The sequence below is a fragment of the Neoarthrinium moseri genome, assembly GCF_022829205.1.
Source record: "Neoarthrinium moseri strain CBS 164.80 chromosome Unknown scaffold1_Wmoseri_CBS_16480, whole genome shotgun sequence".
Classification (NCBI taxonomy): domain Eukaryota; kingdom Fungi; phylum Ascomycota; class Sordariomycetes; order Amphisphaeriales; family Apiosporaceae; genus Neoarthrinium; species Neoarthrinium moseri.
The window spans coordinates 2,051,918-2,071,184 of NW_026055115.1; the positions used below are offsets into that span (position 1 = coordinate 2,051,918).

Here is a 19,267-nt window from a genome sequence, read left to right on the forward strand (position 1 = left end):
ATGGCAACCCTTAAGTCAATAATGTGCATTTTATACCAGCTGGGAATCAGCGTCAATCCTAGCTGAAAATCTCCATGCCGCCCGATCAGTCAGTGGCTGCGTAACTTCGCAGAAGCTTTCGCATGACGGGCCATCCCATCACGAGAAATGGTACCAGGTTTCAGGGATGGTCTCCGCTAATTAGGGCTGGGATGAACGGAGATGGGAGGCCTGTGCCCCTGGCAACATGGGGGCTTCCGGCAAGGTCGCCGAAAGCTCTGGTCAAACGGTGTCCATCAGACGAGACGCATCCGGCTCGCCGCTTTCCCGTCGCAGCCTCACATTCAATAGAAGAAGATTCAGAAAACAACGCAGCAGAGAGAAAGGCGTCTTATGTAGGCATTGGACCACAGAGAGCCGCTGGCAAGGGATCGCGACCGGCCATGCGCGTCTGTAGCAGCGAAGGCCAAGTGCCGGGCGCTCTGGTCCAATCAACCCCACGCTCATCAAGATGAGCCGCAACATCCCACATCCCTACGCAGATCCTAGCGGCTGAGACACACCCCGTCTCACAGCCCCCGGGCGCTTCCACCACGAGGAGATGACCTCTCATAACTTCGTCTTGGCAGCCAGCTCCTCACTCAAAACGAAACAACCGCCTGGTGAACCTCAACGCTGATTTCGGACCCATGAAACCTCTGCGGGACCTTGCAAGAAGAGGCCAAGACAACTTCTCATTTCGCGGACCCAGGCCCCAAAGTCTGCACCCAGATTGCCTGCAGGCTCGGTAAGCGCTCAGGAGGCGGGTAAGCGCCTTGGCGAACGACCACGATGGTTTCTTCTGTTCCATATGTAACTACTCATTGGTCTCAAGTGAGGCCGTGTGCTCTTTCTCACGATTCTCGTCGTCTTCCGATTCTCTCGCGGTTTGCAATAGTCTTCATTCCTTCACTGCATTCGTTCGCTTCTCTCAATCACTATTTGCAAGCCCGTTGAGCGGGATCTTTCATTCTTTTACAGACTGTAAGGTGCTTCCGCCAGATACCGACTACGGCTTCCCATTCGTTCGCCATCTCTCCACGACCCATATTTCTTTCCGAGCACACGTCACGATGGTCAAGTCCGCGGTTGTCTTTGCGGCGTTCTCTACGCTTGCATCTGCTGGACCGGTATATCGACTGGTGGGCGAGTTGGATCAAGGCGCCTTTGAGCAGGCTCAGCAACGAGACGATACCGCTGTCCGAACCCTTTCCAACACGAACATTCAGGTATGAAGAGTGGGGCGGGTTATGTGTGTTAAAACTTCTGACAGTGGGACTATTAGACATCGGATGGCAGATGTCTCTTCGTTGACGAGCTTTCGGGCGACTCATCGGCAAACCTGACCCCAATCCAGGTCGCAGCTTGCGGAGCAACGGCGGGTCAAGGATGGGACGTGATCACGCAGGGTAAACACAACGACGTAGCGGGGTCTATCTTGATTGCGAGTACATTGGTTAGTAGTCTCTTTTCATGCCTTCTGACATCTTGACTGACTTGACCTCAGACTCAAGCTTGCTTGACCTTCGACCCTACGCAGGCAACTGGTAGCCAGGTGATGTTGTTCTCTTGTGGTGGCGTTGCAGACGGAAGTAAGTCTATTATGTCTGTCTAGGATGTGAGTTGAGACTAATCATAGACAAGGCGGCTCGGTTTCCCAGTCGCAGCTATTCGCTTCCGATGGGAGCGCTAGCTCCCTCTCACTTACCCCGGCCAACCAGGCTGGCTCTTGCTTCACGGTGAAAGGAAATGTGGTCGAGATCGCAGATTGCCAGACTGGAAATGCTGCTCAGACTTTCACCTTTGACGGCGTTGCTTCTGAGAGTGATGGCAAGAATGACAGTCCCGCCGCTTCCACTACCGCCGCGTCTCCCGCTTCCAAGACGCAAGCAACGGGCTCCGCAGCTGCAACCAATCCTGCTGCTACCAAGCAACTGATTACCGTCACCTGTGAGCCGATAACAGTCACGGAACGTATCACAGAAACCGTTACAGCATCAGGATCAGCCAAGGAAAATGCCCCAGTCTCGACGTCGTCCACCACAACTGTTTTCGTGACTGTGGCTCCGTCTTCGGCTCCCAAAGTTCCTTCAACCTCGTCAACTACAACGGTTTATGTGACGGTCACACCCTCATCAGCAGCGGATCCCGCCACAAGCGCCGCAGCTACTACCGCAGTTCCCTCATCCAAAGCTGGGGGAAACACTGCAACAATACCCCAAATCTCCATCAGTCCGAGCACGACTGTGGTGCTATGAGAGTAGCTTGGCGTGTCAGGCATCGAGAAAGTCTGATGTGCAACATACGGCATGGCACAATTTTGTTGCAGTGCTTCTTAATACTGTACATAATTACTTATATAGACTACTAGCACAAACATATCAGACGACCGTCCGGGAATACCCGTTCCATCCAAACCACATACGGTCATTCATAGGTGATGACACGTCTTCTATCTTCAATCCCAGTTACCTGGGCCAAGGTCTACAGGCCGACCATTTCTCACGTCATTCATGATTTGGTCAATACTCCATGACTCGTATCTGTAGCCCGGTGGGTAGTTCGGGGGGATGCTGGTGTCTTCCTGGAACACGATGCCCTGGTTCATGTTTTGAATGGCCTTGTCGTAGTTGTCATAGACGTATTGCTCTGGATCATGGCTCCACACCCAGCTGGGTAATTTGGGTTGCGCTCTTCGCGGGTCTAGCTTCACTTTGCTCCAGTCAGTGTCCTGCAGCAGTTCTGCATTGGAGAAGCCCAGTTTCTGAGCACACGAAACACGCGTGAACCGGAATCGGACATGAGCCCGAACGGACTGCGGGATGTTCTCCTTGCCCCCAAGTTGGAGGCAGGAGGCTATGGAGACCGCATCCTCGATCGCTTGGGTTGCACCATTACTGGATGCCGGGAGGAAAGAGTGGGCGGCGTCACCAATCTGGATCACACGGCCCCGGGGTGAAGACCACGACGGTTGGGGGTTCCGCCAGAAGAGCTCAAAGTTGATTATCGTCTTGGGCGGAGTGAGCTTGATCAGCTCTTTAAACATAGGTGCCCATGGCTTCGGGCCAACACCCTTGTCCATGTTGCGAAGCACCTCGTCGACTTCGATTGTGTTGTTCCAGTTTTCCTCCTCGGATCCGGTCACCTAGTTACTGAGTCAGCCTGGGCGCTCCCAGAGGAGTCATGGAAAAAACGCACATCATGGTTCATAATCCAAATCATCGTGTCCGGCCGAGACAAGGTCATCGCGTATGTTCCGGGGCTATGCTCTGTCAGCATGGTCGCGAAAATCAAGTACTATGCTTGCGAATCCACATACCCTAGCCACGTTCGAATGATCGGCTCGTCACCATTCTCACCTACTAGCTTGAAGAACTCCCTAACCTCGGGGTTACTATCCAGTAGGGTCCTCGGGAATGCTGCTCTCCACATCGCTCTTCCTGAGCTCATCGCTCTGACTTGCCCACCAACCAGCTTTTGGCTCTTAGATCCGACGCCTTAGTGCTCCCGTCAGCATTGGCATCTTCGAGGTATTAAAATAGGCGGTCAGCATGCACTCACCGTCAGCGGCGATGATCACGTCTGCTTCAAATCTCTCCCCTTCATCGGTGATCGCGAGCGCTTTACCAGCCTCTCCATCTTCTATGTAGTCAACCACGCGTTTGTTGTAGCCAATTTTGATCCCTAGTTTCTCAACCTGGCGGACAAACATCTTATACACCAGGGGGCGCATCTGAAAGGTTCCCGGTGGCGTGCTTGGGTCCAGTCCTTGCGCCTTTAAGCGATCAGAGACCTTCGCCGGGGGTATCATACGCTCTCCATCGTGCTTGAAGGTCTCGATCCACGCATTGTGCAGCGAGATGGCGTCGTATTCCTTTGACATGGCGGGCCAATGCTTGAAGAACCGGGTAGCACTGAGGCCCATGAAATACATGTCACCTGGCGAAAATAGTTAATCTACTGTCTTGAGTGTATCTTTCTCAACTCACCTGCTGTATTGATCGTCTCGTTGCGCTCGAGGACTTGCACATTGTGCCCCTTCCGGACGCACTCGATGGCTGCAGTCAAGCCAGCAAGTCCTGTACCGACGATGAGCACATCAATGCCACTAGGAGAGTATGACCCAACGGGCTTTGAGTCCGAGACTCCAATCGAGCCCATGGTGTTTGAGTTGAAATGGAAATTTGAAGAGTATTGCTGACGCGACAGTCGATGGACGTGGAGACGAATTGGTTCTCCGTGAAGCGTACTATTCGAACGATACTATATCTATCTGTTTCATAGATATATCAGAAGTGGAGCACAGTATCGTCAACGGCGTGCCCTTGCTAGCTCAAATCAGTTCATCTGAACTTGCTGACGCCACTACCGGATGACCCCCCACGCAAACAGTCTCCAACAAGGTCCTCTCGGTGCCGAAGGTTTGGCACCTCGCATTAGGTAGATCTCGCTGCCACGCGTCGGCAAACTACGTCGAAAAAGACCCGCCCCCATATTCCATATTCCTTTTTACTTCATCAATATGCAAGCCATCCGAGAGTGATTTTTAGGTGCAGCCATACATCAGATAAAGCGGAGCAAAACCTGCGATCTCATCAGACGCGACATCCGATAGGATCCCAGATCTCTCGTCAGATATCGATGGCTTGTCTGAACTTTGTTCCTTGGTGGAGACGCACCAGTCTCTCGGTGCGCGTTTGTTTCCATTTCCCCTGACCTAGGCCAACAGAGTTTATGACCCTCCACGTCTTTGGGGGCCGCGCGCTAAGCTCTGCCCGAACTCATGTTCAGATGACATGCTTAGTGTAACCAGGAGATCGGCGAAACACCTTCACATGGCTGAGGATTCGGATATTTGGTCAGTCTTCACGGAGTTACTGAATGGTATCACACCTCATCTTGCGTCATGATTCATCGATCCCTGGATCCCTGAGCCCCTGGACAGCTAATCTCACCTAGAAAGTGTACCTCAGTGGCTAACTACATGATTTGTATTTCTTGAGTTCGGGTTGTTACGTTCCAGTTGTGTTCGAAGATGTACCAGTCAATCGTTCTGTACAGGGACTTCTCTTGAGTTTGAGACAGTACCTTGAGTATCCCGTAGTGTCGAAGGGAGTTAGAGTAGGAAAATCCGCTCAACAACCGCCGAACAGACAAATGGACTATTCATGGGTATCCTCGATGTCATAATCTTCCATAAAAACAAATCTTCCGGGCCGAATTTCACTGCACAACTCATGATCGAAGAAGCTTTCTCATAATACGCATAGCACTCGGGCTTGGCAAGATGCGCTCGCCGCAAAAAGTGCATAGGAGGTCACGCAGACGGTCACGCAGATAGCTACACCTTGATGGGTCGGCTTATTCCGAACCACAGCACGGTTCAAGGTCGCCAGATTTGTTTCATGATGAGTTACTTCAGCTCTCGCATCAAAGCACGCGTAGAATGGCTGGGAAATGGCTACCCCGGTGGACCGACGATCAAGTTCAATGACGTTTTGCGACCTTCCCAGCTCTGACATGCGGTGCAGGCGTCCCCGATGGCTCACAGATGGAATCTTAGGATTACGGGGATTGCTTGCAATCCTTGTGCAATTGTTTGGATATTGTAGGCTTTAACCAATTTGTGAGTCCTCGCATTGGGGCATGTGAGGCTGGGAAGACCGCGCGTTACACCCCAATTGAGGTATCGCCCCCGGTTGTTCAAGAGGCCGAGCATGCTTCCCGTACTTGGGTCTTTCTGTGAGTGACATGCATGCTTCGTATACGATCATCATCACCTCAACCCTGCCACTGGGAGCCTGGTGGGGCTAACGTAGGCTCATAAAACCCAAGACTCCCAAATTAGATACAGTTTTTTTCAGACTCTTCTTGGCTGGATCGACCTCGGGTTGATTCTTACTAGCCAGCCAAATTCTTGTTATCCACAGGGCCTCCATGCAGTTGCTTACGCAATTGGTCTTGGGCGTTGCCTTGGTAGGCTTCGTTGTCCTCAAGACCATCCAGTCCTACAAGGCAAAGAACGACCCAAGACTTCCTCCGGGACCGAGACAACTTCCCTTCATCGGCCGCATACACGACCTACCCATCCAGTTTATGTGGTTGAAATTCAAGGAATGGGCCGATGTGTTCAGCGGCGACAATGGTTTCTACATGACGGATATGCTTGGCGCCAAGTTCTTGATCGTGTCAGACGAGACAGTGATCGAGGATCTATTGGTGAAAAAAGCCAAGTTCAACTCAGACAGACCAGTGATTAGGTCACTCTTCGACTCAAAGAGCACCCATGGCTCTATGGAGTACCTGCCTTTGATGGGCAAGAATAGTAAGCGATGATGCCTGTTTTGTGCACTACCTGGCAGCTGGATCGATGTCCCTTTTTGATTATTTTCTATATTCAAGATCTAATGGCTGCAACCTGCTGATTGTGACAGAGTACTGGGCACGCCAACGCAAGCTTCAGCACTCTTACCTGACAGAAGCGAGCAATGCTCATTACTATGGCATTATGTATCACGAGGCCAAGCGATGGCTCGCCAGGTTGATAGAAAACCCGGATGACTTTCAATTCTCCCTCGAGGATATGGCATCGAAGGTGATGTGCCAATTGACATGGGATGACCCAAGCCTGAGCGAAGAGTGCACACCGAGTGCCTGGGGTCTGTTGACCCAAATGTCTCCAGCCGGTCCTATTACGAATGTTTTCACGCCTCTGTGGCATCTCCCTTGGTTCTTAAACCCCTGGAAGCGGGCAGAGAGAAAGAGACACGACGAACAGCAGGCTTGGTGGATGGAGAACTTCCTAAAGGTTCGTAGGAAGATGGAAGCCGGCTACCAGAGGCCATGTTGGACTCGGCAGTACTTGGAAAAGGCAACGCTCAAGCCAAGTTTATCAGGAGACTATGAAGCATCATCAGCACTTGGAATGCTGGCGCTGGTTGGTATTTTCACCGTTGCAGGGCCCCTCTCCTACTTTCTTGTATCTATGGTTCACCATCCAGAGTGGCAGGCTGCAGTCCAGAAGGAAATCGACGAACAGTGCTTAGGAGACCTCCCGACCCTCGACCACATGCCAAAATTACCAATACTGCGCGCTTGCATCAAGGAGACGATGCGCTGGAAGCCTAACGTACCTACAGGTGGGTTGTCGAATTGCCTAGTTGTGCCATTTTCACTAACTATTTGCTAGGGGTCGCTCACGAGATGGAGGCCGATGACGTATACAAGGGTTTTTTCCTTCCAAAAGGGACGCGCATTCTCCCCCTTGACTGGTAAGCCCACGGCGTCTCAATTTGGCCGCAGAATCTCACCACGGGTTATAGGGCTTTCTTACGCGACCCGAAGAAGTATCCCGACCCAGAAAGGTTCCGTCCAGAACGCTGGCTTGAGCCAGGATGGCCGACATTTCAAGAGCCGTTGACACAGTATCCGACAATCAAAGGGATGTCCTCTTTCGGATGGGGACAGAGACAATGCTTGGGGATGACCTTGACTCAGGACGAATTACTTGTGGCTTGTGGCGCTCTGGCCTGGTGCTTCAATCTAAAACCGAAAGTTGATCCCAACACTGGCCAAGAGCTACGAGTCCCGACGGATAAGTCAAACTCCCTCCTTATCATCAAACCAGACCCCTTTCAAATGGCCTTTGAGCCACGGAGCGAGGAGAGGAAGCAAAAAGCACTGCATCTCTGGAAGCAGTCAGAAGCTCTTGACTTGGCCAGAAGAGCGCAGTTTGCTGCCCGAGCTGTCTCGCAGCCACACGCCACCGGAGGTCCTGGATTATTATGGGATGAAAAAACGGGATTAAGGCTCAACCTGCCTCAAGAAAAACAAGCTAAAGTCAAAAGCTGGGTCAAGACGGTAGAGATTGGTATAGAAGCCCCACGACTAGACCTGCATTCCGAGATATGACCTGGTAGTGATTATGAGGTTGAGGCTTTATAATATTTATTGGGACTCTAGTGTTTTGCAATTACTGAAAACTTCATATATATTACAGTCGCACGATTGGCCATACTGGTCTATTTGTTTCCAGCTGAATTGCGCGTTGTATGAGAAAATCAAACCCAGATTCATTCAATTGACGTTCCTTCAATGTAAAAGTATCCCATTGAAGTGTAGTGTTCCCAACTCTTGTCGACCTTCGCAAGACTTTTCCTTTCATTGAGCAACCAATATCTTGCCAACAATGGTAGGATTATCGCTTCTAGGCACTGGAGCTCGCACGTGGTCTGACTTGTGGCTTTACGATGTGCATTCATCAAGTCTGCCCCATCGGTGGTCCGAGCACTATGCAGGAGCACACCTACTGCCAGACCAAGGTTTAGTCTGAGCGTCGTAATATGTCCAAGTCAAGATTGGGGACGCCGCCGTGTCGCATGCTTTTGACCGCCTCGTCCACCAGCTTACACCCAAGCAGTTTTTCGTATAATAGCACAGGCAAGATTGCTCCAATCCAGTTCTTGAGAAACCACTCACGAGCTTCGTCACTACAACTGCACCTGCACTATATTCCTCACAACGCTTACCACGTGTCACAACCATGGCTGTTGTTAGTCCTGAAGCTGTTGTCGGCACAACGATTGCCTTCTCCTTCATCCTGTTTGGTAGGTAGGAAAACAACGCGACCATGACTTACAGGCTCACCCTTTCGCAGGCAATGCCATCACACAATCTTTCATGGGCGTCCCGGCTCTGCTGGTTGATTTTCCATCCCCGACTTCGCCAGACCATGCGGCACGCGTGCGTCTATTAGGCCGGCAGTGGCCCGTGTTCTGGGCCGTTGGGAACGTCTTTTTCCGGCCTATTAGCACTTTCGGCATACTTGGATACGGGTACACCGCCTACGCCGCATCTTCAGGAAGCGGCAGGCTAGGCGACTGGAGACTGTATGCGCTTGCCGCGGCTTGTCACTTGGTGACTGTCGTACACTCCGCGAAGAACATGCAGCCAATAAATGAGAAGTTGGATGCTTTGAAGGAGCCCAAAGCACCAGGAGTCGATTCGGCTGAGGCGGAGACTTATGCGAGGAGGTGGATCAAGTTCAATTCAGTCCGGCTTGTCATGCCCCTCATTGCTGGATCAGTTGCGCTTTGGCAAACGCTGAAGTCGTTGTAGCATCTTACAATGACCGAGTCATGCTAGCAAGGACGAGTCTTGGTAGATTTTGCTTTATTATCCTTTCTTTACAGTCCAGTTATTGTTGAATAATTATATAAATTTAATAAGATTTACCTGTGATCTCTCCGACTTGTTTGAATAAAGAGTACAGCAACCTTACCTTTGATTCATTCAAGGTTCAATCGGAAAACCATGTCCCCGGGCGAGGTACGTTGAGAAGCGTTCTTCACGTGCCAGCTCAAGGTTTCCCTCATGTAAAGTCTCAAAGGCAATGGAAACTTCTTGCTCAACTGTAGCCTGATACCGCTCGAGCACCATGTGTAGATATTCTCGATACGATATTCTACTGTCAGGGTCGGTATCCTCGCCAAAATAGACCATCTTCGGTTCATCCAAAACTCTCTGCTCCCCCTCGCTATCCCGCCATGACATGCCCAGAAGTACGATGTGATCAGTACCGAGTCTCGAGCTCCCTACAGAGGATTCTGCGGGTAAAGGGGCTCTGGGATTTAGTTCTACCCAGTCCAAACCCAAGAACGGGTCGCCGACGCCAGAAGCTTGATCACGCATCTGACTAGATGCCTCATACAAGTTGCCCCTGAACAGCTGGAAGTCAATATTCAGCCCCAGAAGCCACTGTTTCATTTCTACATCGGCTCGTCGGTGGACACGGAGGAAATATAATCTGGTAACCGAGAATGGTGCTGGAGTCAAGAAACTTGGCCCTATTTGCTTCGACGATACCCAATGCGCTGGTGACGATAATCGTGGCTCTTGAGGGCCGCACAGGAGGCATTGTGCAACAGCGAGGAATTTCGGCAGGCCATGATTGTCTTTATCACAAGTTATGAATGCTGCTGCGTTATCATCTGATTCCCATTCTGCCAGCCTCTCATAGTCAGGACTCAATCCTTTATTTGGTCTTCCGCCTTTGGATACCCTGGGACACATACCAACGACCATGAATAGGCAAGAGTTCCTTTCATCGTTACCAGCCCGACCCCACCACGCGACTTTCCATCCATCATGCGCAGCCACGACTCTTAGAGCGTCGTACCATGTTGCACCTGCTTCGGTTTTGGGGTCGTATATTGAAAGACCCGGTTGAACATTGAGGCGATGTACCGTGATTGAGTTCATTGCAACGGTCAAAGACGTCTTGGTATATCGGGAGCTGTTCGACAAATTTCTAGCACTTTGACTGTTGTATGGCTTTGATATGTTAGGGCTAGTCACTAATTTGGATTGAAAGTGCTGATCGGAGGGTGCGAAGTTTTTGTCTTAAGGGCGACTCTTCCTCGACTGATTGCGGAAGATCTTCTGTGCACAATTTAGAGAGGTAGAACTATCAGTCTGTTGGCGCTAAAAGTGATGTCATCTTCTAGATCATATGACACTGATGCAATCATCTATAATTAGCATATGCCCAAATTCCTGTTGGTTGCATAGGGGTCTGAACCTCTATCCAAAATATAGCCGACGGATCTCGCAGCAACGATAATGAAAGAACCTGACGTCTCGCTCATATTATTTGTCTTGTGATGAATCTCGGTTATGCTCAGTAGAAAGACTGCGCCGCAAGACTTGCTCACTTGTAACTCAAACTTCAGCATGTGAGAGAGAACATTCTCATATTATCATGTCTGCCCCATATGACAAGGAACTGGGTATAGAATCCGTTATGCAAGCGACAGCACCACTGTAGCCTCTATGACCAGATAATGAAATAACTTTGGGATCCTAGGATTTCTACCTCGACAACGAGAGCTCCGCCAACATGTGTTGGCAATCTGGTCTTCTTGTCACCAACCAAATAACCGCACTTTCTGGCCGTATTTACTTAAATGGAACGTATGTTCAAACTCATTTGGAAGGCTTCAGTAGAAACTTTTGTCTTTAGTCTGCAACCTAGTACGCGCTTCTCTAGAGTTCCTATCAGCAAAAGCTTTCAACTTTACAACATCTCAACCCAAGTCTACCGCGACGACAGCAACGCGACTAAAAATTGCACCCCATCAATACAATGTTCATAGGCTCTGTTTTGACGGCTCAAGTATTGGCTGGTGCAGGTCTTGTCGCTGGATACGACGTCAAGTCTCAATGGGCTTGGTTGACAAGAGCTGTGATAACCGCATTGGCCGCTTGAATGCAGCAGGCAAGGACTACGATGACTTGGTAAAGGCTGCTCTTGGATCAGTCGGCCCCGAAGCCAACCTTCCCAGTAATAAACTGCAGGATATTACTTTGACTGCCTATATGGGCGTGCATGATCCTCACGCATTGGTCCATGAGATTCAGTGGAAGAAGCTAGACTTCTCGAACGGCAAAAAGATCCCTTACAGCCTCTACTGCGATGCGACAGCATTCGAATGGGTCACCGAGTACCAAGAGGGTCCACAGAAAGGCGAAACGCTTGACAAGAAAAAGTTCCCTAAAGGGGGTGCGTGGCATCCAAAGGACGGCCGCCGTAACCCAGATATTACACCCGAGTATATCAGCGGTGAACCCAAGAGTGATATGAGGGAGGACTTTTGCAATACTGCGAAGGGGGCTGAGGCAGCTGGCGTATCAGTTAAACTAGGCCAATCAGTGGTCCTGTGCCCCAGTGCATTCGGCGACAAAGTGAGAGAAAAGATAGACACTTCCGCAACAGAAGGAAAGCTCGACGACCAATATTCCACTGGTACAGTTCTGCTCCATGAGATGACACATGTTGTGCTGGGCAAGAAGGATACGGCATATTTACCTCTGCGGTGCATCGCTTTGGCATACATCAATGGCTATGAAGCCCAGAACAATGCTGACTCTTGGGTGTTCTATGCAATGGCCACTTTATTGAATAAGAGCTCTTGGGTCTTGGGATTTGGGAAACCGATTGAAAAGGAAACTGAGGATTCGGAAACTAAAAATGCGAGTCCTAAGCGTCCCAATCCTCGCGATGAGCCGGTGACTGCGATGGCCTCGTCAACCATTTCTCTCAAGGATGGTGCCAAGTACACCGACAGTGTCCTATCATATGTTGTCGCGACTTTACCAGATGAACCCAAGGAGACACGGGAACCATCGCCCGAAGAAATTTCATCGATTATATCCTCGGAAATGGCACAGCAGACCCAATCATCTCAGACTTTAATGGAACCGTCGTCGACCGGAGCAGCATCATCGAGGAGAACGGCATCATCGATCGGAACAGCGTCATCCGCCATGGCAGTATCATCGACCAGCACAGCATCGTGGACTGGAACGGAATCATCGACTGGGAAGACATCGTCCGGCAGGACGGCTTCAATAACATCCTCGAGAGGGAACACATCTTCAACTGGGGGAAAAGCGCCTACTGGAACGGGATGGACTGGAAAAACATCGTCAGCTAGGACAACATCGTCGACAAGGGGGGCAGTGTCAACTAAAACAGCATCGACGACCAACAAACCCTCCTCGAAAGTAACAACCAGTGAGACATCTTCCAGTAAGACAAAAGCCAATAAGACCGCTTCAAATAAGAGCAAATCTACTAGCCCCAAAACAGCAAAGGGTGGTAAAGCTTGTAAGTTGTCTTCTAATGAAAACAGGCTCGCTTGCTAAGTACAACAGCGTCCAAATTCCGAGCTTGACAATCGTAACTAGAATTGTTTTGAATGGAGATGCCGCTATCCATTGAGCAGCTCCTCGGGTTGTTGGCGTTCCTCTTTGCACTCGAGCTCACTCTTTTGGTCGTTTCTTGAAGCAAGATCGTTGTTTAGTCCCTAATAAAACTTGCTGTTGTTTTAGCAAGCTTATTAGCTCAACAACCAATTTCAAGAAGGACTGATTTTATCCGGCCTTGAAGGATTGAAACGTCTTCTGAAAAAGCAGAGTGTACACCGGAAACTCTCGTCATACACGTCTAACTTTGATAGTAGATGCCTAACTTTGCATGGCAGCCTGTCATCTCCAATGCTTGAGTGTGTGCCCCCCTGAAAACATATGATAGCTGCGACCAACGCACGGAAAGCCGGCATTGTTACTTACAATTAGCCATCACGGATATGTGCAGCCTTCTCAGCAGTCATCTCATTTAAGTCAACTAGTGATTGATTATCTAGTTGCCATGTAATTACTGTGAATATGGGAATGCAATTTCCGGATCATCCCTTATCTCGAGTTGACCTTTCAGGTCTTAGACTGCCACCAACTCAAAATTACCCAAACGTACGGGGTTCTCAAGCCAAACCATGCATCAAATCTTGTCAGAAATGGGAAGGGTTTCGAAACTTGTTGTAGCAGTGTCTGCATTGAGGTCATGCGACGCGAGTGGGCGACTGGGACTGACGGCAACCTTTTCCTTATTCAGCCTGCGGCGTTTAGTGTCTTGCGCGCTCTCTTGGCCGCTACCATCCGTCTCTTGATGGCCGCTTAAATTGGGCTTCTCAACTTCGTCCTCGTATTCTCCTGCGAGACTCCGTTTGGAAACAGACGAAGGGACCGTATCACGCAGGAGCTCTTGGCAGCGAGCAGCCTCGAGGTCGACGTGGGTGACGAGGCGCTGGGCGAAGCTTGGTTGCGGATCGAAGGGAATACGCAATAGCCGAATAGTGGCACTGGAAGAACCTTGTGGTCGCGAAAAGCCCTGGTTGGGTTGAAACAGACGGTCTAGAAGCAGGTCCGTAATCCGCCCGCTATAAAGATAGACGTATTTCGTATCATGAGTATATGTGAAGAGTAGTTGGGCCTGGTTGCGTGTAGCATGATCAAGTTAGCTAGTAGAACTAAAAAAGTGATTGGAAAAATTAAAGGAAGAAGATCTAAAGAAGTTGTGAATAGCCCGGTTAAGTGACTGGACTTAGGACGGCAATGGGAATAAGAAGCATACCGTGGTCGAGGGCGGTTGACCTGCTTTCACTGGGTACTGAAGTGTGCGGTCTGCATGGCGGCGAGTGAAGTTGGCCAAAGTGATCATTAATGCGGCGATTGATGCCCTGTCAACCAGCTTGTCTGTCTCGTCGTAGTCATATCCATCTCCAGATGAATCGCCTGCTGGCGAGGAGTTCGTGCTGCCTCGCTTCCCTTTCCAGCGACGGTTGCGGACGGGAAATGCACTTGCGTAGGCCTCAATGTCTCCTACGTCGAGGTAGGCAAGATGCAAATGAGTGGGGACCAGAGTTGTGATTGGGGGCCATGTCGGCGGAAGGAAACATTTGCGTATGAAGAGGACCGGAAAAGGAAGACATCGAGGGCTAGGCTTGAAGGTGTTGTAATGCTCGGGTTGTGCACCCTTTGCGCTATTCTGCCTGTTCTTGGTCTTCCTTCCGTGATCGATAGGGACAGTGGCAGCCCAGTGGCCGTAAGGAAACCGAAGAAACTTGGCATCATCGACGCACTTGAGGAAGAAGTGCGGCTGCTGCTGCGGCGGCTGTAGTTTGCTGGCCGGCCTATCGTCGCCGTCGGGAAAGTGCAATAGGGTACGCATGGAGTGGTGTCGACTGTGAGAAAGATAGTGAGCATCAGCGAACGCGCGCACGAGGTAAGAAGTATGTCCTGGGGTCACTGTGGGCGCAAGGGTCGATATGCCGGGTAAATCAACACCTTGGCCTGGCTCGTTGAGGTCCATCACGGCGGCGGTCTCCTGAGGCTGCCAGCTTATGTCGAGAAGGTTGAGGATGCGGCTGTCCCAGTGCATCGGGGGGATGAAGATGTCAGGCTGGTCACGGATAGCATCGTGAACGGGAGGCAGAGAAACGGCGCCCTCGGCCACGGCCTCAGGTGTCATGGTTGCTGCTGGGGCTTCCTGAAATGGCGAAGCGGGTGAGTGAGAAAAGTAACGACCGGGCAATGGCAGACACACGATGGGCGGTACCGGTAAGTACGTCGGTCATGCTGACAGAATCAGAAATATTCACGAGCGAGCAAAATAAACGACGCCGACGTTGAAAATGAAGACTTCTGTGTAGCTGCAGGCGTTGTCGTCGCAACCTGACTTTGGGCGGAGAAAATAGCGCGCATGTCGGCGCGGCGGCACACTCGGGCAACATACTCAGGCAGCCGGGCTTGAGAAAATAACTATCGATGCTAGGCAGACATCTCGTCCGCGAAGATAGTGCAAAGAACGATAGCGATCAGAGACGCTCCTTGCTCCTGCCATTTTGCGCGCCGTTGGGTGCCCCGGCCCTGGTGCCTTCTTTGGACTCAGATGTTTTCGATCAAATGATGATAGCATGGCATATAAAATATTTCTTATGATAAGATGTCTGGATACCCGCGAGGTTCGAGCGCTCCGTTGCTCTGGACGGCAGTCCCGCCGGCCCCGGCCCCGGCCCCGATGTACCTGTAACGTGCCGCCGATCGCCCGAAAACCTTAGGAGACTCCGGGACACTCCGGGTCGCTCTGACGGAGCCCAAAGTCAACGATACGAAACAAGCATTCGAGTAGTATCAAAAAGATGGGCACTATCACATATCTCAACCCAATTGGTCCGAAGAGCTAATTTCCCGCTCCCGACCACCGCTGGTAACCCTCGGAGCGCCGCCCCTCAGCTCCCGGCCTGTCTTCACGACGACGAGAACTCGAACAGAGATGACTCCCCTTTGAGCGCAGCCTGACCCACATAGAGTTGTTCATCTTTTGTGAGAGGGCCTGTAGCAGGTATACAGCGGCTTGTGGTGTTGCGGCGCAGAAGCAGTGAAACGATTCCTACGGTCAGGGAACTTGGGCGGGTTATACCTGACAGTCCGAAGCCCACGGTGGAATTCCCCTTTCGAAAAAGGAGACAAGAGCTTTCTTTCTAATCAGAATATTGAAATTCTCTTGTCTAAAAAATCATCGCGTCTCACAAGGTCTCAATTTTACATCATCTGCCTCAGCTCACGAGTTATGTACACTGAACTTGGATCTCCGTCTTCATAAGACGATCATGAGAATATGTCTAAGCCCCGGTGGGTGCATGAGAAGAAGGAAGGCGGAATTGTGTAAATGAAGCTCAGATATCTCATCAAAATTTCCCTAGATAAACGATAGACCGAAAAGCCGCGAAGAAACAATCAGCAATATGTGATATGCAATGCAGAGTACGGCGATCTGCTTGACGTCGGGCACCAGCGTGTCTCGCAAAACTGCCTTCTGCTGTCCGTTGCTTGCGAAGACCTTGGAAGCATGCTTCTGCCTCATCTGTACCGCCTTCGTGCTATCAACAAACTCGGAGATTTCCACAACCTTATTTCCATCCGCCGACAGGTGAATCACCATGACGCATTCGTTCTCCCACGGATCCCGGGGCCCCGCCTTGAGCGTACCCCGCATATGTGCATGAACTACAACCACGTCGGCCTCCTCATCCTCGTAAACGGAGACCGGTATCATCTGGAACTTTTCGAAGATGCCGAAGACGCCCATTGCATGTTGCGCGAATGCCTCCTTGTCACGAATCGGCATGTCCAGACTTTCGGGCAAGATGCGGTGTCTGAAGTTGTCCGCTAGAGTTTCAAGGAGGGTTGGTACGGAGAGGCTGCTATATCCATCCAAAAGTCTGGTGGCAGTCTCTATGCGTGCGGAATGCATCTGTATCATGGTGCTGGCAATAAACAGCAAGGCCACGCACGTGACGAGAATTCGAATGAGCTCACTTCTCGACACCCAACTCTGCCATGGATGACACCTTGATATAACATCCACGTCCGGACTTCACCTCTGCTTCCCCGAATGCACTGCTGATGCTGAGAGGTGCAGCCCCATGCACCTTTCGGGGCTGTCAGAACTTAGTAGTGCCAGTGCATAATCAGCACTATTTGCCCTCACGTACCCCATGATCTCGTCTATGAACTCTAATGAAGTGTTTCTCTCTAAATTCCGTTATGGCGCCTGCTGAAATGCCTTTTCTCTTGTATTTGTTGGAAACTTGAAATTCCCTCGTGCACTTGTCAGAACAAACCGCAACAGTACGACTGAATTACCACCTGGAAACATTATGGCCAAGGTCTTACTCATCACTGGCGCCACGGGCAACCAGGGTGGCGCTGTCATAGACGCACTTCTCAGCCTCAAGTCTACCGCCTTCAATATCCTTGCCGTCACACGTAATGCCAGTGGCGCTGGTGCCAAGCGTCTGTCAGCGAAATCCCCTTCAATCAAGATTGTGCAAGGCGATCTGGATGACGTGCCAGCAATCTTCCGTGAAGCAAGCAAGGTGGAATCCAAGCCTATATGGGGTGTATACTCCGTTCAGGTATCCATGGGGAAGAATGTGACACTTGAAAGCGAGGTTGCTCAGGGAAAGGCACTGATTGACGAATCAATCAAACACGGAGTCAAGCATTTTGTCTACAGCAGTGTTGAGCGTGGCGGTGATGAGCACTCGTGGGAGAATCCTACGCCGGTTCCGCATTTCCAGAGCAAATATCAGATTGAACGATATCTGCGCGATTCAACAGCATCCGGAAGCAATGATGCGGAAATGGGGTGGACAATACTGCGCCCCGTCGCGTTCATGGACAACCTTAAGCCAGGCTTTCCCACAAAGGTTTTCCTTGCAGCTATGAACAACTGGCTTGAGAAAGACAAGACCACCCAATGGGTCGCAGTGCGTGACATTGGTATATTTGCCGCCAAGGCGTTCGAGGAGCCTGAACAGTGGAACCACCGATCTGTCGTAAGTCACATCGTCTTGTCAACCCCTGGCTTTAAATTACTTACGGATATGATTTAGGGTCTTGCTGGGGACGAACTTACATTCAACCAACTCAAGGACGCCTTCGAAAAAGTGACGGGAGAGCCAGCTCCCGTGACTTATTGGTTCTTCGGAAGTGCTCTGACTACCATGGTTACGGAAGTCAAGTTGATGATCAGTTGGTTTGCTGAAGAGGGATACAGAGCGAATATTCCAGAGAGGCGACGAGACCACCCTAGTTTGCTCACCATGGAAAAGTGGTTAGGTGAGGAAAGTGGGTTTGCCAAGTAATGACTCCAGGCATTTGTACCATAGTTGGTTCTTAATCGTGTGTTGTAATGCAATCAACAACTATTCGCAACAAGACACAATTATAGGAAGTCCTGCGACAGTGATATTACAATTTCGACTGCGAAAGAGGTTGGTGGATTTCGGTTTGGAAATGGCCAAGTTGCGTGTAATCTGCAATAGTAACGGCGATGTGGAATTGATGAGCTAGTTAGCCAGCGAGACGAGACCTGATTGGATCGTATGACACCGTCGGCACACGCGTCCTGGCAAGCTACCCAACTTGCCGGATAAAATCAGTCACGTTATTGCTAGAAACGTTGCAGAGCTACTGAACGCATAGTATGTCCTGTAAAATGATCAGTTATAGCCGCCACCTCAGCACTGATCCGTCGAATTCAGACAGCAAGATAAGCTCCATACGTGTAGTTCAACGAGGATTAAACTGTCGCACCATGGAGCAAACTAAAAATAGTAATAGGCGCATCATTCCTGAGCGCCCTTACAAGCTTCGCCTCATTGAATTATCGCCCAGGAAGCTATCAGATGGAAGTCTCTTTTGTGGACCGGAAAAACTGACTTGCGCTTACATCCCCAAGTTCGAATGAGCAGGGGGATATTCACCATATATCTAGGTTTTGACAAAAAGCTTGGCATCCGATGCCCTTGCATAGACGAGCCCACATGGGTTGTTACAGTCACTGCACCCAGGGCGCCAATGAGAAGGCGGCTTGCCACCTCCCAAGACTTAGCGATGTGAAATATACAACGTCCAGGGATTCCAACAGGGGTATGGTACTTGCGTTCAATTTATCCAGCGACTGGCTCCAAGACCGATTTGTCTGATTCTGATGCAATGGTGGGGAGAATTATTTATGCCATCAATCGACGACGATTTGAGGTGCTTGCCAGGGATCCCAGGCTCACTGCCGGCAATTAGGGACTGGCGGCTTATAGCGCCGATCTCTTAATAAACCCAGCAATCTCCACCCAGCGGTTTCGTGCGGAGCTGATCAATGTTGCCAGATTGGGAACTAATAGGCCTATTACATGCCGGCAGGCCAGAACGTCATCACCCGGGATTGTTCTGGTGCCAATGACTGCCAAGAACAGAGGCCAATTCCCACAAACTGGGTTAAGGCCGAGGTGCTTTTCAGTTCTCCTGCACGGATTTCTTGGCTCCGCAGAGTTGTACTCTAGGC

General features: G+C 50.6%; 9 protein-coding genes across 9 annotated transcripts; 5 read left to right on the top strand and 4 right to left on the bottom strand.

Annotated features, from left to right (window-relative positions):
- Window positions 1–1,091: 1,091 nt before the first annotated feature.
- JN550_000645 (uncharacterized protein) lies at window positions 1,092–2,276 on the top strand (the record flags this gene model as incomplete). Its single annotated transcript, XM_049318197.1, has 4 exons — window positions 1,092–1,247; window positions 1,304–1,474; window positions 1,526–1,610; window positions 1,663–2,276. 4 exons carry the CDS (start codon window positions 1,092–1,094, stop codon window positions 2,274–2,276), a joined length of 1,026 nt encoding a protein of 341 aa, XP_049177934.1.
- Window positions 2,277–2,476: 200 nt separating this feature from the next.
- JN550_000646 (uncharacterized protein) lies at window positions 2,477–4,179 on the bottom strand (the record flags this gene model as incomplete). The annotated part of the gene is made up of 5 exons (XM_049318209.1): window positions 2,477–3,163; window positions 3,217–3,280; window positions 3,338–3,515; window positions 3,580–3,957; window positions 4,008–4,179. The coding sequence occupies 5 exons, from the start codon at window positions 4,177–4,179 to the stop codon at window positions 2,477–2,479; spliced, it is 1,479 nt and encodes a 492-aa protein (XP_049177935.1).
- Window positions 4,180–5,955: 1,776 nt separating this feature from the next.
- Window positions 5,956–7,929, top strand: JN550_000647 (uncharacterized protein; the record flags this gene model as incomplete). The annotated part of the gene is made up of 4 exons (XM_049318220.1): window positions 5,956–6,343; window positions 6,453–7,157; window positions 7,208–7,289; window positions 7,341–7,929. The coding sequence occupies 4 exons, from the start codon at window positions 5,956–5,958 to the stop codon at window positions 7,927–7,929; spliced, it is 1,764 nt and encodes a 587-aa protein (XP_049177936.1).
- A 631-nt stretch (window positions 7,930–8,560) lies between these two features.
- Window positions 8,561–9,135, top strand: JN550_000648 (uncharacterized protein; the record flags this gene model as incomplete). The annotated part of the gene is made up of 2 exons (XM_049318230.1): window positions 8,561–8,624; window positions 8,675–9,135. The coding sequence occupies 2 exons, from the start codon at window positions 8,561–8,563 to the stop codon at window positions 9,133–9,135; spliced, it is 525 nt and encodes a 174-aa protein (XP_049177937.1).
- A 174-nt stretch (window positions 9,136–9,309) lies between these two features.
- JN550_000649 (uncharacterized protein) lies at window positions 9,310–10,278 on the bottom strand (the record flags this gene model as incomplete). The annotated part of the gene is made up of 1 exon (XM_049318241.1): window positions 9,310–10,278. The coding sequence occupies one exon, from the start codon at window positions 10,276–10,278 to the stop codon at window positions 9,310–9,312; it is 969 nt and encodes a 322-aa protein (XP_049177938.1).
- Window positions 10,279–11,238: 960 nt separating this feature from the next.
- Window positions 11,239–12,512, top strand: JN550_000650 (uncharacterized protein; the record flags this gene model as incomplete). Its single annotated transcript, XM_049318252.1, has 2 exons — window positions 11,239–12,142; window positions 12,187–12,512. 2 exons carry the CDS (start codon window positions 11,239–11,241, stop codon window positions 12,510–12,512), a joined length of 1,230 nt encoding a protein of 409 aa, XP_049177939.1.
- Window positions 12,513–13,357: 845 nt separating this feature from the next.
- JN550_000651 (uncharacterized protein) lies at window positions 13,358–14,887 on the bottom strand (the record flags this gene model as incomplete). Its single annotated transcript, XM_049318262.1, has 2 exons — window positions 13,358–13,849; window positions 13,991–14,887. The coding sequence occupies 2 exons, from the start codon at window positions 14,885–14,887 to the stop codon at window positions 13,358–13,360; spliced, it is 1,389 nt and encodes a 462-aa protein (XP_049177940.1).
- A 1,230-nt stretch (window positions 14,888–16,117) lies between these two features.
- Window positions 16,118–16,681, bottom strand: JN550_000652 (uncharacterized protein; the record flags this gene model as incomplete). Its single annotated transcript, XM_049318273.1, has 1 exon — window positions 16,118–16,681. The coding sequence occupies one exon, from the start codon at window positions 16,679–16,681 to the stop codon at window positions 16,118–16,120; it is 564 nt and encodes a 187-aa protein (XP_049177941.1).
- Window positions 16,682–17,078: 397 nt separating this feature from the next.
- Window positions 17,079–18,068, top strand: JN550_000653 (uncharacterized protein; the record flags this gene model as incomplete). Its single annotated transcript, XM_049318284.1, has 2 exons — window positions 17,079–17,759; window positions 17,817–18,068. 2 exons carry the CDS (start codon window positions 17,079–17,081, stop codon window positions 18,066–18,068), a joined length of 933 nt encoding a protein of 310 aa, XP_049177942.1.
- Window positions 18,069–19,267: the final 1,199 nt, after the last annotated feature.